The sequence below is a fragment of the Balaenoptera ricei genome, chromosome 14 (genome assembly GCF_028023285.1).
Source record: "Balaenoptera ricei isolate mBalRic1 chromosome 14, mBalRic1.hap2, whole genome shotgun sequence".
NCBI lineage: Eukaryota > Metazoa > Chordata > Mammalia > Artiodactyla > Balaenopteridae > Balaenoptera > Balaenoptera ricei.
In genome coordinates, this window is record NC_082652.1 from 38,847,012 (window position 1) to 38,862,366 (window position 15,355).

General features: G+C 41.7%; 1 protein-coding gene across 16 annotated transcripts in view; it reads left to right on the forward strand.

Moving 5' to 3' along the window:
• GREB1L (GREB1 like retinoic acid receptor coactivator) overlaps positions 1-13,261 on the forward strand; it is a 264,851-nt gene extending 251,590 nt beyond the window's left edge. For 11 of the 16 annotated variants that reach the window (XM_059895623.1, XM_059895621.1, XM_059895620.1 and 8 more), the window contains 8 exons: positions 447-608; positions 748-955; positions 5,412-5,577; positions 6,558-6,785; positions 7,716-7,857; positions 8,708-8,908; positions 9,345-9,483; positions 10,496-13,261. In XM_059895623.1, the coding sequence (XP_059751606.1) occupies positions 447-608; positions 748-955; positions 5,412-5,577; positions 6,558-6,785; positions 7,716-7,857; positions 8,708-8,908; positions 9,345-9,483; positions 10,496-10,659 (1,410 nt within the window). In that variant the 3' untranslated portion in view covers positions 10,660-13,261. Of the gene's footprint in view, positions 1-446; positions 609-747; positions 956-4,564; positions 5,372-5,411; positions 5,578-6,557; positions 6,786-7,715; positions 7,858-8,707; positions 8,909-9,344; positions 9,484-10,495 lie in introns of those variants that run through there. The other 5 variants (XM_059895629.1, XM_059895631.1, XM_059895633.1 and 2 more) reach the window with 4 other exon arrangements.
• Positions 13,262-15,355: the final 2,094 nt, after the last annotated feature.

Sequence of the window (15,355 nt, forward strand, 5' to 3'; positions counted from 1 at the left end):
GCATTTTAATAATGTCAGTCTCTATAGTTTACTTAGGAAAATGATATTCATTTGACCTGACCCACACAGAAGCGTTTTCCCCCATCACTGGGCACCTTTGGGAATGTTTACGTGGCAGGACATCCCCTTGGTATATTGGACCTCCGTAGGACTGAGCAGCAGTGGTTCTAAGAAGGAGAGAAATGCAGATAGTTTCCAGCAACAGGTATTTCTCCACACACGGAGAGGCTGTGTAGGGGCAAGATGCTTGGCTCTCTTGTCAGCGGCAGCCACTAAAAGATGAGGTGTCTGCCTTTCCAGCCCTCTCGACACTGCACGCACAGCAGGTCTGGCGGCAGGCAGAAGTTCAGGTTAGTTTGCCTCTCTCAGTAACAGCCTTAACGAGTGGCCTGGAGGTTTGCGAACCGTGAGTTTACATTCCCTCCCTTTCTTCTCTGCAAAAGCAGATGTCCGACTCCACCCTTCACGCCTTCACGTTCTCTTCCTCTATGCTGGGAGAAGAGGTGCAGCTCTATTTCATCATTCCCAAATCCAAAGAGAGTCATTTTGTCTTCAGCAAGCAGGGCAAACACCTGGAGAGCATGCGGCTGCCCCTGGTTTCAGACAAGGTGGGTGATAGCATCTGGACACAAGGACTGACAGGCCTCAGGTACTAGATCAGGTTCTCTAAGCTTCTTATATCTAAGGGTTCTAATTTCTCTTTTTGGTCTCTGGTCCTTTCTTTCCCTTTTTCTTTTTCTCTTTCAGCAGAATTTGAATGCGGTCAAGAGCCCTATTTTCACTCCTTCCAGTGGTCGCCACGAGCATGGACTCCTAAACCTCTTTCACGCCATGGAGGGCATCAGCCACCTGCACCTGCTGGTGGTTAAAGAGTATGAGATGCCGCTGTACCGCAAGTACTGGCCCAACCACATCATGCTGGTGCTTCCTGGCATGTTCAATAATGCAGGCGTGGGTAAGGGGGCCCCCAGGTGGGGGGAAGGGCTGGAAAGATAAACTGGGCTCCATTCCCCAGGCGTGAACTTTCAGAGGTTCCTCTGCCCCTGGATAGTGTCTTGCCCTGCAGACCAAAGGACTTTTCATTCCTCTTTAAATGAGTTTTCATTTCTCTTTATCTGCAGTTTTGCAGAATTTTTAACTTCTGAGGACTAGTAACCAAAGAAGTCACTGGTAGGTTGAGCACCCTGGGAAGGATTGGGACTCTTCCCAGTATAGGCCGCAAACGTTCCTTGCTGCAGGCTGGCAGCAGGAACGTCACAGTGAGGAGGAGAGTCTGAGGAGGGGAGTTAGTAGTTCACACTCCGGTCTGGAGGGATCTCTGAGGGTCATCACTGATCTTAAAGGCACACAGCTAGTTCTTGGGGGCTCTGTACAGCACCATCACTGCCTACGGCCGTTACCTTAGAAGTGCCTGGAAGAAGTCTTTCTTGCTTTTCCCCAAGGAGTTTAAGAGCAATGGGCTGATTTCTCAGAGGCGGCACCTGGTTGTTGAGTGTATTGACAGAGCCGGGGAGGAACTGGAGAGAGCGGTCTAGAGCTCCTTCATTTACCTCCTGAAGGCAGGAAACCTCCACATGGACCCAGTGTTCTAGAGCTCTACTGTCTGGTCACTCCCTGCATCTAACTCACTTCCCATTGGCTTCTGTGGGTATCTCAGTGCAGAGTCTCAGAAGGGCTGAGGATCAAGAGCTTTAGAGGAAGAACATCCAGCCCAGAGCTGGAGTGAACACAGAAGAGACCTGAGTAGTGTCTTGGACCCACACAGGCCTTCTCTCCAGGTCTCTCTCTCCCTTTCTTCTTAGGTCTCTTCCGTTCTTGTTCTCCATTCCATTCCTTTTCATATCCTTAAACTTTAGCCTTAATATGGGATTAAAATATTTTCCAAAACTGGTTTGTTTTGAATGCAATTTTATTTCCCATGTTTATCACAATATCAGATGACTTAGGACTTCCATATATTTCTGGTCCTTTATCCTCCCCCAAACGATAGATCTCCAAACTATCTAAAATCTTTTTCTATATGCATATGACCCTCAAACTACACCTGTCTGTGCCTAACTGACCTTTAGGAGAAAAAGTTCCCTCATCCCAGATCTGACTGAATTTGTTCAGTGCCAGTTTTGTCATTTTTGTAATAATCTGGGCAGAGACACCAACATATATGCAAATAAAATAAACACAAATTAAATTTTTTTTACTGTGGTAAAAAACCACAAAATTTATCTTAGCCATTTTTAAGTGTATGGTTCAGTAGTGTTCAGTATATTCTCATTGTTATGCAACCAATCTCCGGAACTCTCTTCATCTTGCAAAGCTGAAACTCAGTACCATTAAAGGCTAACTCCCCATTTTTGTTATCCATTCACCCGCTGAGGGACACTTGGTCTGCTCCTCACCTTTTGACTGTTGTGAATAATGCTACTATGAACATGAACACAAATCTCTTAAAAACCCTGCTTTCAATTCTTTTGGGTATATACCCAGAAGTAGAATTGCTTAATCACGTGGTAATGCCGTTTTCAATTTTTTTTGGAATTGGCATGTTGTTTTTCATAATGTGTGTACCATTTTACATTCCTACCAACAATACAAAATGGTTCCAGTTTTAACACATCTTTGCCAACACTTGCTTTTTCTGGGAATTTTTGATGTTGTTCGTAAGCATCCTAATGGGTGAGATGGTATCTTATTGTGATTTGATTTGCATTTTCCTAATGATTAGTGATGTTGATCATCTTTTCATTTGCTTGTTGTCTATTTGTATATCTTCTTTGGAGAATCTGTTTTTTTAGTAAAGTTTTATTGTTGTTGACTTGTTAGGAGTTCTTTATATATTCTAGATATTAACCCGTTATAAGATAAGGTTTGTAAATATTTTCTCCCGTTCCATAGGTTGCCTTTTCACTGTTGATTGCATTCTTTGTGCAGAAGTTTTAAATTTTTATGTAGTCCAGTTTTTTTCTCTTGTTGCCTATGCTTTTGGTGTCATATCCAAGAAATCACTGCCAAAACCAACATCATCAAGCTTTCCCCCATGTTTTCTTCTAAGAGTTTTATAGTTTTAGCTCTTTGATCCATTTTGATTTTTTTATATAGTATAAGGTAAGGGTCCAACTTCATTCTTTTGCATGTGGATATCCAGTTTTCCCAACACTATTTGTTGAAGAAACTATCCTTTATCCATTGAATGGTCTTGGCATTCTTGTCAAAAATCATTTGACCATATATGCAAGTGTATGGGTTTTTTTGTTGTTTTTTTAGTAAATTTATTTTACTTATTTACTTTTGGATGTGTTGGGTCTTCATTGCTGTGTGCGGGCTTTCTCTGGTTGCGGCGAGTGGGGGCTACTCTTGGTTGTGTTGTGCAGGCTTCTCATTGCAGTGGCTTCTCTTGTTGTGGAGCACGGGCTCTAGGTGCGCAGGCTTCAGTAGTTGTGGCACATGGGCTCAGTAGTTGTGGCTCGCGGGCTCTAGAGCGCAGGCTCAGTAGTTGTGGCTCACGGGCTTAGTTGCTCCACGGCATGTGGGATCTTCCTGGACCGGGGCTCGAACCCATGTCCCCTGCATTGGCAGGCAGATTCTCAACCACTGTGTCACCAGGGAAGCCCCAAGTGTATGTTTCTGGGCTCTGTATTCTTATTCCATTGGTCTATGTGCCACTACTACACTGTTTTGATTACTCTATTTTGTAATCAGCCAAGTGTGAGACCTCCAACTTTGTTGTTCTTTTTTCAAGATTGTTTTGGCTGTTCAGAGCCCCTTGAGATCCCATGTGAATTTAAAGTTGGATTTTTCTATTTCTGAAAAAAAAAAAAAATCTGATATTTTGACAGGGATTGTATTAAATATGTGGATTGCTTTGTGTGATATTGACATCTTAACAGTATTACATTTTCCAATCCATGAACATGGGATGTCTTCCCATTTATTTGTGTCTTTAATTTATTTCAGCAGTGTTTTGTACTTTTTGGTGTACAAGTCTTTTGCCTCCTTGGCTTAACATTTATTCCCAAGTATTGTATTTCTTTTGATGCTATTGAAAATGGAACTTTTCTTAATTTCCCTTTTAGATTGTGGTTAGTATATAGAAACACAACTGATTTGTGTGTATTGTTTTTGTGTCTGCAACTTTGCTGAATTCATTTATTCTAAGTGTGCGTGTTATCTTTAGGGTTTTCTACATATAGGATCATGTCTGCAAAGAGATAATTTTACTTTCTAACTTGGTTGACTTTCATTTCATTTTCTTGTGTAATTGCTCTGGCTAGGATTTCCAGTACTATGTTAAATAGAAGTGATAAAGGTGGGCATCCTTGTCCTATTCTTGATTTAAAGGAAAAGTTTTCAGTCTTTGAGCATTGAGTATGTTAGCTGTGGGCTTTTCATATATGGTCCTTATGTTGAGAATGCAAACTGTTATACACAGTGATATTGAAAGGTAGATTTTCCTAAATCCTAGTACTACCCTTGATCTATTCAAACTGTTTTCCTGGCTCCTCCATAGACTTAATGGGTTTTTTTAGCCTCTTTATTTCATTATCATCTACATTTTGTTTCATTTTAGGGTGGCCCACTCATAAAACCTGGCTAATTCCTGATGATCATCATCTTAATAATCGCTAACACTCACTGAGTACTTACCAAGTGCTAGGCACTGTCCTGAGCACCAAACAACAATCCTATGAAGTAGACATTATCATCGCCTTCTTACAGGTGGGGAAGCCTAGGCACAGAGGAGTTAACTTTTTCACTGTCACACAGCGAGAAAGCAGTGGAATCAGAATTCAGACCCAAGCAGCTTGGCTCCAGTCTTTTCTCTTACTTTCTCTGTACCATATGCCTCTTACAAAAAAGCAGACCTAGGGAAAGGATACCAGTTTCCAGAGTCTTCTTCAAAGACACTGCTGCCAGTTTCCTAAAGGTGCCTAAAGCAGGGGACACATTAGTGTAAGTGGCATACCCACTATTGCAGCCCTGGTGGCTCCCTAGTGCAGGACATGCAAGTGGCTGCTGCTGAGAATCTAATCATGGCTCTAAGAAACCAGTAGTAAGTATCTCCTCTATGTGGTATCCTTTGTCCTATCAGGGAAGCTGGATTCTTGCAGTACTCCTCAAAGTGTAGTTCATGAATCACCTGCAAAGACATCTCTGGTTTCTGGCCCCTCATCAGACTTACTAGAGTGAATCTCTGGTGGTGGGCTCCAGGAATCTGCATTTTAAACAGACTTCCTGGGTGATTCTTATCTACACTGATGTTTGAGAGCCACTGCTCTGAACATTTGGTTGACCCCCATCCATGTGCATGGTCACCACGTGAACACGCATGCTTACGGAGAGAATGTGAGCTGTGTGCAGGGCCTCAGCCAAGCCTGAGCGAAGGATGTACAAGCCTTGGTTGTGTTGCCTTTCAGGTGCTGCCAGGTTTCTTATTAAGGAGCTGTCATATCACAACCTGGAGCTGGAGAGGAACCGCCTGGAAGAGCTGGGAGTTAAACGCCAGTGTGTCTGGCCTTTCATCGTTGTGATGGATGACTCCTGTGTCCTATGGAACATTCACAGTGTTCAGGAGCAGAGCAGGTAGTGGTGCTTCCTATGCAGTTCTAGGAGTGTGACACAGTGCTATGGAGAAGACCCTCTCCTTGGCTGTCATTGCACAGGGAAGTAAATAAGAGAGGTACAGCTTTCCAGAGCAAAACAATCATCTGTGAGACTACTTTCACTAGCACATTTTGTGGTGGCTTAGGAATTTTTTAATTTAGACACTCAGCCTACCTTTAAGTTCCTGGACCATTTGTGCATCACAGCTTAGGTTTGCTATAAAAGTCTGTTGAAAGACACTATGGTTTATTTAGAAAGACCACTGGCTTCTGAATCAGGAGACCTGCTTTTTAGCCCCAGCTCTGCTTCCTAACTATCTGGATGAAAAGGAAAAGTTCCTTCACCTCTGTCTCAATTCTATCACATATAAAATTATGGCTGGGCCCAAATCAGTGGTTCTCCTCCTGAGGCAGAGGTGACAGGAATCCATGAGGACTGTGAAATGCTAAGCCTGGAGGAGTCCTATGCAGTAAATGGCCCCGAGTATTCACAACCCCAGTGAAACACTGTGCCAGATGGTCTCTAGGCCCTTCCAGCTCAGGCATTGTGATTTTGTGCCCTTGTTTCCCCTGTGGATTTGAAGCCAGTGAAGTTTTCAAATATTCCTTTATTATTCCATAATTACCAGAACTGGGAAGTATACTTGTGTGCTTCTAATCTCTGGCTGCCTCTCTTTGGTGACTCCCTGTTCATTACTCACTTTGAAATGGGCTGGATTTCACTCTCTGCCTTTAAGTGATCAACCCGGCCCCCAGAAGGCAGCTTCCCTAGGTTAACAGTGACAGGCAGCATGAAAACCGGGCTTGACATCCTTCTCCATTCCAGACTAATATAAAGTCAATCAGCTAATTGTATCCTTCAGGTATTAATACTGTACAGTGCTGTTAGCTCTTCATAAGTGACCCTCTCTTCAGTAATACTGAGTGGTATCTTATGTAAACTAACTCTACATTTCATAGCCAGCCCATGGAAACAGGAGTTTCCAGTAAGAATGTGTCCTTGAAGAGTGTCTTGCAGCACATTGAAGCAACACCGAAAATCATCCACTACGCAATCCTGGGCATACAGAAATGGAGCAGCAAGCTGACCTCTCAGAGCCTGAAGGCCCCGTTCTCTAGATGCCATGTGCACGACTTCATTCTCCTCAACATAGACTTGACTCAGAATGTGCAGTATGACTTCAACAGGTAAGTCAGGCCTCCTGGATGTATGTGATCCTGGCATTCACTGATTGTTTCTGCCCAGGTCTAGCCTCAGCAATGTTTTTATTCCTGTCTCTGTGTCTTTGAGAAACTGAGACTCTCTTTATACGGACAGAGAAAGGGGGATCACAAGCCCCAAAGTGCCCCTTCATCACCCTTCAAACTGACCCAGACCCTTAATGATAGGTGCTGCAATATGAAATGCTTAGAAAACATATTTTGGCCATCTTATTATTCAACAAGAACTGAAACAGGGACAAAACTTTTTATCAACAGAAATCAGTGTGTGGACCCATAAACCTATTCAAGATTAACCTTTCATTTACCCTCAGAACTCAGAGGGTAATCTCTTCCCTAGATGTTAGCAAGACCCTGAAATCTGGATCCTGTAGGGAAAAGCCAGCTAGCCCTGGCCTTGCCTCCTGAATAAATTATGCCCACATCTTGGAAAATCTGAAATGGCCAAGGAAGAATGTCAGAGACCATAAAGTCCCTCTTATGTCAACCCCCAACCCTGTAGCTATTAGAACATTCTGTAGCTATTTCACTTCTGTGTTTTAAATTTGGCAGATGCTTTATCCTGTTTGCAGCCAGGATTTTAAAACCGGGAGCAGCTCTGCACTCCTGTCCCACAAGAGTATACAGAATGTGCGCTCGTATTTCAGTTCAGGAATGCCTAAGGCGCTGTGGAGTGTCTGGGACCAGTCACCTCACTTCCTCCTTCCTTAATGGCTGTTAATGCCCAAATCAAGAGGTTCACAGGCCAGTGTCAAGAGAGCCAGCTCCATGAGGGGGAAAGGTTGATTTTGTTTGGGGCTGTCTCCCAATATCTGCCACACATTTCTCTGTGTGTAACGATCACAGTTGAGATGTGACAGGTAGTCAAGGAAACCTGTCGTTGTGATTCTAATTTAGGTATTTCTGTGAAGATGTTGACTTTAACCTGAGAACGAACAGTAGTGGCCTGCTCATCTGCCGCTTTAATAACTTCAGTCTCATGAAGAAACATGTTCAGGTTGGAGGGCAAAGGGACTTTATCATTAAACCAAAGATCATGGTAAGTTTGCAAGCTTGAGTCTACTTTTGAAAATAAGATGATCTTTCATTAGTATCTTTGTTATCAGGTACTGGCATTAAGCACTTGCCACTTGATTGGAAAGTAACACAAGGGAGCCTGTTCTTCATGTCAAATCTGCGGTCTTGTTTCCCTTACTGAGGACTCATCTAGGGCCAAACCTAAGTTTTGAAAATTCAACAAAACTACCTTTCTTTAGATTTAAGGCTTAACTCCATCAAAGCTTTAGTTTCAAACGTATTCTATATTCTTAAACTGGCAAAGTTAACATTTTTACATTCTTTATGTAACACATGAAGGAAGTGTACATCAAGCTGCTCGCATGGTCCTTTGCCAGTCTTTTTTTTTTTTTTTTTTAAAGTAAGGCAGATCAAAACCTGTTAAGGGTTAATTCCATGGGCCTACCCTTTTCTGTTTAAGAGATTTACTGGTATCTCATCATTTTTAGCATGTGGACTCCCCAGTGGAGCTTAGAAACCTCTTTGTTTTTTTTGGTGCTGATGGGATGGGATTTGACCAGCCACACCCAGCAGCGCTGTAAAAGGCTTCCTGTTGGTTCTTACAGTGTACATGCTAAATGCACTACCTTTCAAAGAAGCCTACTTTTGCATTTGCTCCTGCCCTTGCTGTGTATAAATTGTTAAATCCAACTGCACTATTTCCAAGGGAAAACAATTTCAGAACCCAAGGATGACAGACTTACATTTGAGCCTGGCATCTGTCTCTGTGCTACTATTACTTGCGGACTGTTAGGATGGAATGCAGTGCTTTCCTCGCCAGTTTCACACAGTGACAGACACATTTCCCGTGATCATCTTGGCTCTGATTTCAGGTGTCAGAGAGCTTAGCACCCATCTTGCCCCTTCAGTATGTCTGTGCTCCCGACAGCGAACACACACTACTGGCAGCCCCTGCACAGTTTCTCCTGGAGAAGTTCCTTCAGCACGCCTCATACAAACTCTTCCCCAAAGCTATCCATAACTTCAAGAGTCCCGTGTTGGCCATCGACTGCTACCTTAACATTGGACCAGAGGTAAAGGGGAAGGGGCTGATACTCTTATTAGATAGAGGGTCTTGTTTTTCTTCTATTAATTTCTCTCATAACTGTCCTTTATTATGAGAAATAAAGAAGAGAGGCTTTAAATAGGTTAAAACTTGACACACAAAATAAAGGGAGTACAAAGCTTAACTAACCAGCCCATTGAAGTTTCAATAAAAAAAAGTGTCTGGGAATTCCCTGCGGTCTAGTGGTTAGTTAGCACTCTGCACTTCCACTGCAGGGGGCACGGGTTCAATCCCTGGTCGGGGAGCTAGGATCCCCCGTGCCGGGTTGGGGGTGGGCGCGGAAGGAGTCTCCTTTACCTGACCCTGAGACAGCTAAAAAGGCAGGTGCTACTTCATTCAGCTGAAGTTGCAGAGGTTTTGCTTGCTTTTGAAATGCTTGTGCTATTTCTGCTTGATGATTCCAGGTGGCCATATGCTACGTCAGCTCCAGACCCCACTCCAGCAATGTCAACTGTGAGGGAGTGTGTTTCAGTGGACTCCTCTTGTACCTCTGTGACTCTTTTGTAGGTGCTGATCTTCTTAAGAAATTTAAGTTTCTAAAAGGTAAATCAAATTTAGCATCTTGCTTGTGAATGCTATTAGTTCCCACTGGACAAAATACAGTGGGAAAGATATAAAAGAGCACTTTAACAATCATTTTGCCAGTAAATTAAATACCTTACTTTTAAACCTGGCCACTGAGTTTTTAAATGGGGGAGAGTTAAGACTAAACGCAGATAAATATAGCCAGGTTTGTGACCATATTAAATATGTTTGCCACTAGTAATTTTAGAAAGGAATGATGCAATGTGAGAAGCGATGCTTCTCATATAATCTAATTTTAATAAAAATCAGGTTAATGAGGTATGATTCTGGTATAGAAGCTAAAGTCGTTTCAATAAGTATGCACCAAAGAGTTAAATTTGCCTACGAACAAACTGCAGATTAAGCATCACAAATGATCCTGACAAGATGACCTCTGAGGTCGGTGAAAAAAGTAAGGTTCATAATGCTGTGTACAGCATGCTACCATTTTTGTGGGAACAGGAGAAACTGTATTTACTTCTATGTGTGTAAAATACATATGGAGCTGTGCATGTGCATTGGGGGGTGGGAGGGAGCGTCCCAGGGGACACTCGGCAATATCTGGAGACATTTTACGTTGTCACAGGGCGGGGTGCTGCTGGCACAGAGTGGGTAGAAGCCAAGGACGCTGCTAAACATCCTACAAGAGCAAGACAGCTCCCACAGTAGAATTGTCCGGCCCACAGTGCCAAGGTTGAGAACACCTGCTCTACAGGGACACATGAAATGTTAGGACGTGGGTTTTATCACTGGTTACTACAGGGGAAGGGGGGATGTGGTTAGGAGGGCTTTTACTTTACACTTTTCAACTTTTGAATTTGTAATAACTACTTTATTCAAAATAAATAGTACAATGAACAAATCTGACAGGTTACTTTACATGTTGGTTCTCACATGTGTTAGTTTAGGGGATATAATCAGAGGGAGGTGGTAAGATTCTTTATCATTTCAATCCCTGAGCCTAAGCCACACTTCTGCTTTCTTCCTGAAGGTGCTACTCTGTGTGTCATCTGCCAAGACCGAAGTTCCTTACGCCAAACGATTGTCCGCTTAGAGCTAGAGGACGAGTGGCAGTTCCGCCTCCGGGACGAGTTTCAAACTGCTAACAGCGCTGATGACAAGCCCCTCTACTTTCTTACCGGACGTCACGTATGAGCTTTGGAAGAGACCAAAACCAGCAAAGGGATGCCTAGGTGGGGTGGGGCAGTAACGATTATTAGGGGTGTTTTTTTTCCTTTAAAGTACAATCACTGTGGAGCCAAGTGCAACATATTTGTCTCTTCTCCAAAGAACCCCCAAATCTGACCTAGATCCTTGGGGGGCATCACTCTCCTTCAGTTCCAATTTCAGGACTTAAATTCAGGTTAACTCCACCCTAGGTAGTTATGCAATTACTTAAGACGTGGTCTGCCCACGGGAGGCTGAGGAGGATTATGCTTTGGAGAGGCCACAGGGAGTCTGCATTGTTTTTTTACTATGCTGTGTCGGGGGTGGGGGAAAACTGACTCTCAGCATTAGCTAGCCTGAATGTGTTACGTGAGACTCACACCGTTGGTGTGGAATTAATTGAAGATTAACGTTTGAGGCCTGAACCCTCAGTTTCTCTTCAGATCTGTACTTTGGTACAGTATTACTCAGGGGTCTGAAATGATAGAATGTAGAAGATATTTGTATTTAAAAAAGAAGTAGCTTTGTCTTTCTCTGTGCAGTGTTAGTTTAAGATTTATAATCTTGTATGTATTGAAACTTTTGGCAAAATTTCCACAGGAGTTAAAAGTTTACTATTTAAACTGAACAAACAAATTAGTAAATGCAGAGCAGGCACTGTGTGTATTCATGTAGCTTCTCCTGGCTTAAGTTCTTTTGCTTTATCCAGTCTTCGTTTTCAGTCTCTTAAGCACGCCTGTGAGAATATGAACAGTGATTAATCTTGCACAAGGAGAGCCTGATTCAGTAGTTGAGCCAATTCAGAAGCTTTCAGCAGTCACCCCACACCCACCCTGTTTGGTTGGAATTTAGCAGTTGGCACCAGCAAAGCTAAATGTCAGGCAGGCTTAGCTTCTGTGTGAAGTGGAACTAGTTTCTTTCCTGTCAAAGAAAGACTAAAGCAAAGTTTCCTTTAAAAGATACACTGAGTGAATATTAGCTGCCTTATACTGACGACACCACAGAAATTGCTGAAATGGGAAACAGAGCCATAGAAAGAGAGGCTGTTTTAATCCTACCAGTGGGGTGTGCGTGTGTTAAAGAAGATGCCAGTAAGTCTCTTTGACTCATTAAAATCAATAGGGGGTCTCTGTTCAGTATCAACAGTAGGAGGCATAAGTAAGTTTCTACAGATTTTTTACCACATATTTTAATCAAAAACAGATTTTTAGAAAATGTTCTAGAACAAACTAGGTCTATTGGAAGTTCACTCTTAAATTACTCCACTTCTCATCATTAAACAATCTGACATTTTTCTCATTAGCCCATATGTACCACTTTATTCCCACTTTAAACGGCCATTTTTAACTTGAATCGATGTCATATTTATGGCCTGAAGCCTGCATTTACTTCGAACAAATAGTGTTAACTGACCAGCTTTATTAGTTTGTGATAACAAGGAGTTTACAGCTAGTGAAAAGATGTCATGTACTAATCTGAAAATGGTTTCAGATCTCTTGGTTTTAATATAGCTACTTATGATGCTTTAAATGTCTCTTGAAATGAACAATTCCTTTAAACTCCATTTTTAACTGACCTTGAAAGAGGACCTGCCTTATAGATGCTTTAAAAATACTCAATTTTAGTAGAGCAGAATTCTTGGCAAAGAGGTACGTTCTGAGGCAGACTGATTTAGATATGAATGTATTTCAGTTGTTCCTGTTTTGTTGAAAGGGCCTAACGCAGACGATATCAAGAAACCCACTATTTGTGCAATATTCCAAAAATATTTACTATATAGGGCAAATAAAATACTTGAAATAATCCTAAAACAGTTGTACCTGGGGCAGATGGCCTCTCAGGGTTTCTTCAGGCTTTATAGCTTCATAGGCTAAGGAAAAAATTTTAAAGTAGTTACTTGACCTGAGGGGACCCCATATTAGTTAGAGCTGCACTCTGAAAAATCAAATGATTCTGATCTCTTAAATACTATTTAACTCTGGGGAAGAGAAATGCCAGAATAAAGCCAAAAGCCCATCACCCCAATGATGGAGAATTCAAATTGACCTGCTTATTCTTTTCAATGCCTATCTTACTAAGGTTTGGATCTTTTAAAATAACCTTATCATCAGTATAATTCTTTAGAGAATGTTAGGTCGTTCTCCTGCAAGGATAAAATTGCACAAGCACAAGACACCATGATTGGTTAATACGTACCTTGGTGTGTTCCACTTCGAGCCTTGCCATCCCTTAAGAATATTGTGGTGTGAATGTGTTCACTAGGCCTGCATAATAACTGACCTATAGACCTGTTGAACCTTGCCACATATGATAGTTCACACAGGTTAATACTGAATGTAAACTAAAATTACAATGAGAATTGTTGTATTCAATTTTTTTGGCTGTAATTTATGCAAATGCTTTTTGTGATTTTTAGAAAAGGAGGCACCTGTGTTACTTTATTACTGTAAAATTTTCTTAACCAAAATTTGGTGAATTTCACTAGTCAGTCTACCTCACATTTTGTTTATGATTCTAAATTGTCTTAAGTTGTGTCTACAGTATGTTCTTGTCCTTTAATTTGGTGAATGTATTAAAATTCTCTCCCACCCCCCCAAAGAGAAAGTTTGTTTTCTTTACATGTTCTGGTATGTTCAAAAATGGAATAAGCTGACTACGGCAATGTCCAAGAAAGGCGAGAAGTCCACATGTCATAGGTTGGATGACTCTAAGATACTCTTCTGGCATAACAGTCCAAGAAAGTAAATATTTGTTCACTGAAAATCTGTAGCTTATCCAAAGAAGATACACACATATAAGGTATCTACATACCATGCCCATTTGCAGAGTGCCACAATTATGAATAACAGATCTAGAAACGATTATTAAAGAGATGTTAGAAATATTCATGGTACATCCCCAATCTTTTATTTTACAGATGGCAACTATACTCACTTCCGTGTCCTGAGAAGCAGACTTTGGGTTGGTAGAACTGTGCAGTATAACCCTAAGGTGTTACTCTCCAATTGATTTCTAAACTCTAATTTCACCAACTTTTGAGAGTTAACTTGTTATTCCAGGGGACAAAAAATGCCTTTCAGTTCTATTATTATCAAGAGTGCTAAAATAATAGACTGATATAGAACCATAAAAGCATTCTTCAGGGCCAGAGGCCCCTGGCTGTTACCTCAGGAGGGGCAATAACTATTTTAAGTATGATGACAGATTCAGGATCAAGTAGAAACTGCCAGTGTTCCACTCCATGCTCCAAAGCAGCTGCCTTAGAAAGACTAACAGCAAAAAAAAAAAAAAAAAAAAAAAAAAAAAAGACCAACAGCTGTGAAACTCTGACTGCTGTACCTTTGTATTCAACTACGTAGAGCTGAACAACATCAGGGAACAAACATTCCTCAGGCTTGTCTTCAGTCATGGCAACTGGCCCATAAGCTTCCTCTGAGTCTAAGAGAATATTGATAAAACAATGAAGTACTGGCTTCCCTGAAAAAAACAAAAACCCAAAAAAGAAACAAAATAATCGTCACTAAAGATGACTTCAGGAAGAAACTCTGAGGCCAAGGGAACAGCCATTCAAACTATAAATTCCTTATGTCTTAACTGTCAAGTAGTAAGCTAAGGAAAGCATCTACGGTTGACCCTTCAACAACACAGGCTTGAACTGCATGGGTCTACTTATACACAAATTTTTTCCAAAAAAATATGTACTATAATACTACACAATCCATGGTTGGCTGAGTCTACAGATGCAAACCGCTGATATGAAGAGCCGACTGTAAAGTTACACCTGATTTTCAACTGTGTGGGGTAACCCCCATGTTGTTCAAGGGTCAACTGTGCTTCAGTGATTATGACAGCAGGTGGAATAATAAGAAAGAAAAAACAAGTTTTCTAACCACTTCTTTGTTGTTGTAAGACCGAATCTTCCCTTTATCTGCCAGAAGGCCCAAGAGCCATGAGAACAGGTAGAAGGTATAGGTATGCCTGCAGTCGCTATCCCAGAAATCAATTTAGCCATCTTAACTGCCGGTGAACTACAGCTGGGCAGGAATGTGGCCGTGTTCCTACCCAGACGCCCTAGCTGGGCAGCCATGCAAAGTAAGCAACAATTAAAATATCACTGCATGTCTACTGTTCTTATTGTTCTTACGATACATGCTTTTAGAAGATATACCAAATGCACTCTTGCATGTTACAAACTGGTAAAATACTGATTTTTATAATGCTTACAAAATGAAATAAAACCATTGTATGTCCATGCAGACAAGGGCATAACCCCTAAAAGCTCATGGTTCCTGTCTATACTGGTGGTTCCTATAATGTCCATACACTACACATTTTTATAATGGACCAACAACTATTCAAGGGTAGCTGAGAAAAAATTTACAGGCACCTTTATATAATCAGCAATTACAGAATCAACCTGTTTCGATGTCTGTGGCCGTTAGTGTTTACTCACTGTGTCCACCAGTGCCTCCACCACTCCATAGAGACCGTTCTTCTGTCATCACTCTTCAGCCTTCAACTGTGGTGTGACAGTGTCGACCGTTCTTTGAGTCTTGGTTTCTACCACTCTCTTATGGTTCTTCCCTTGCACGTGCATTCTCAGGTGTTCCTCAATACTCTCTCCTACCCTCTAATTTCATAAACCTCAGGGTGGTGATCTCTTCTAAACCTTCAAATAACTAAA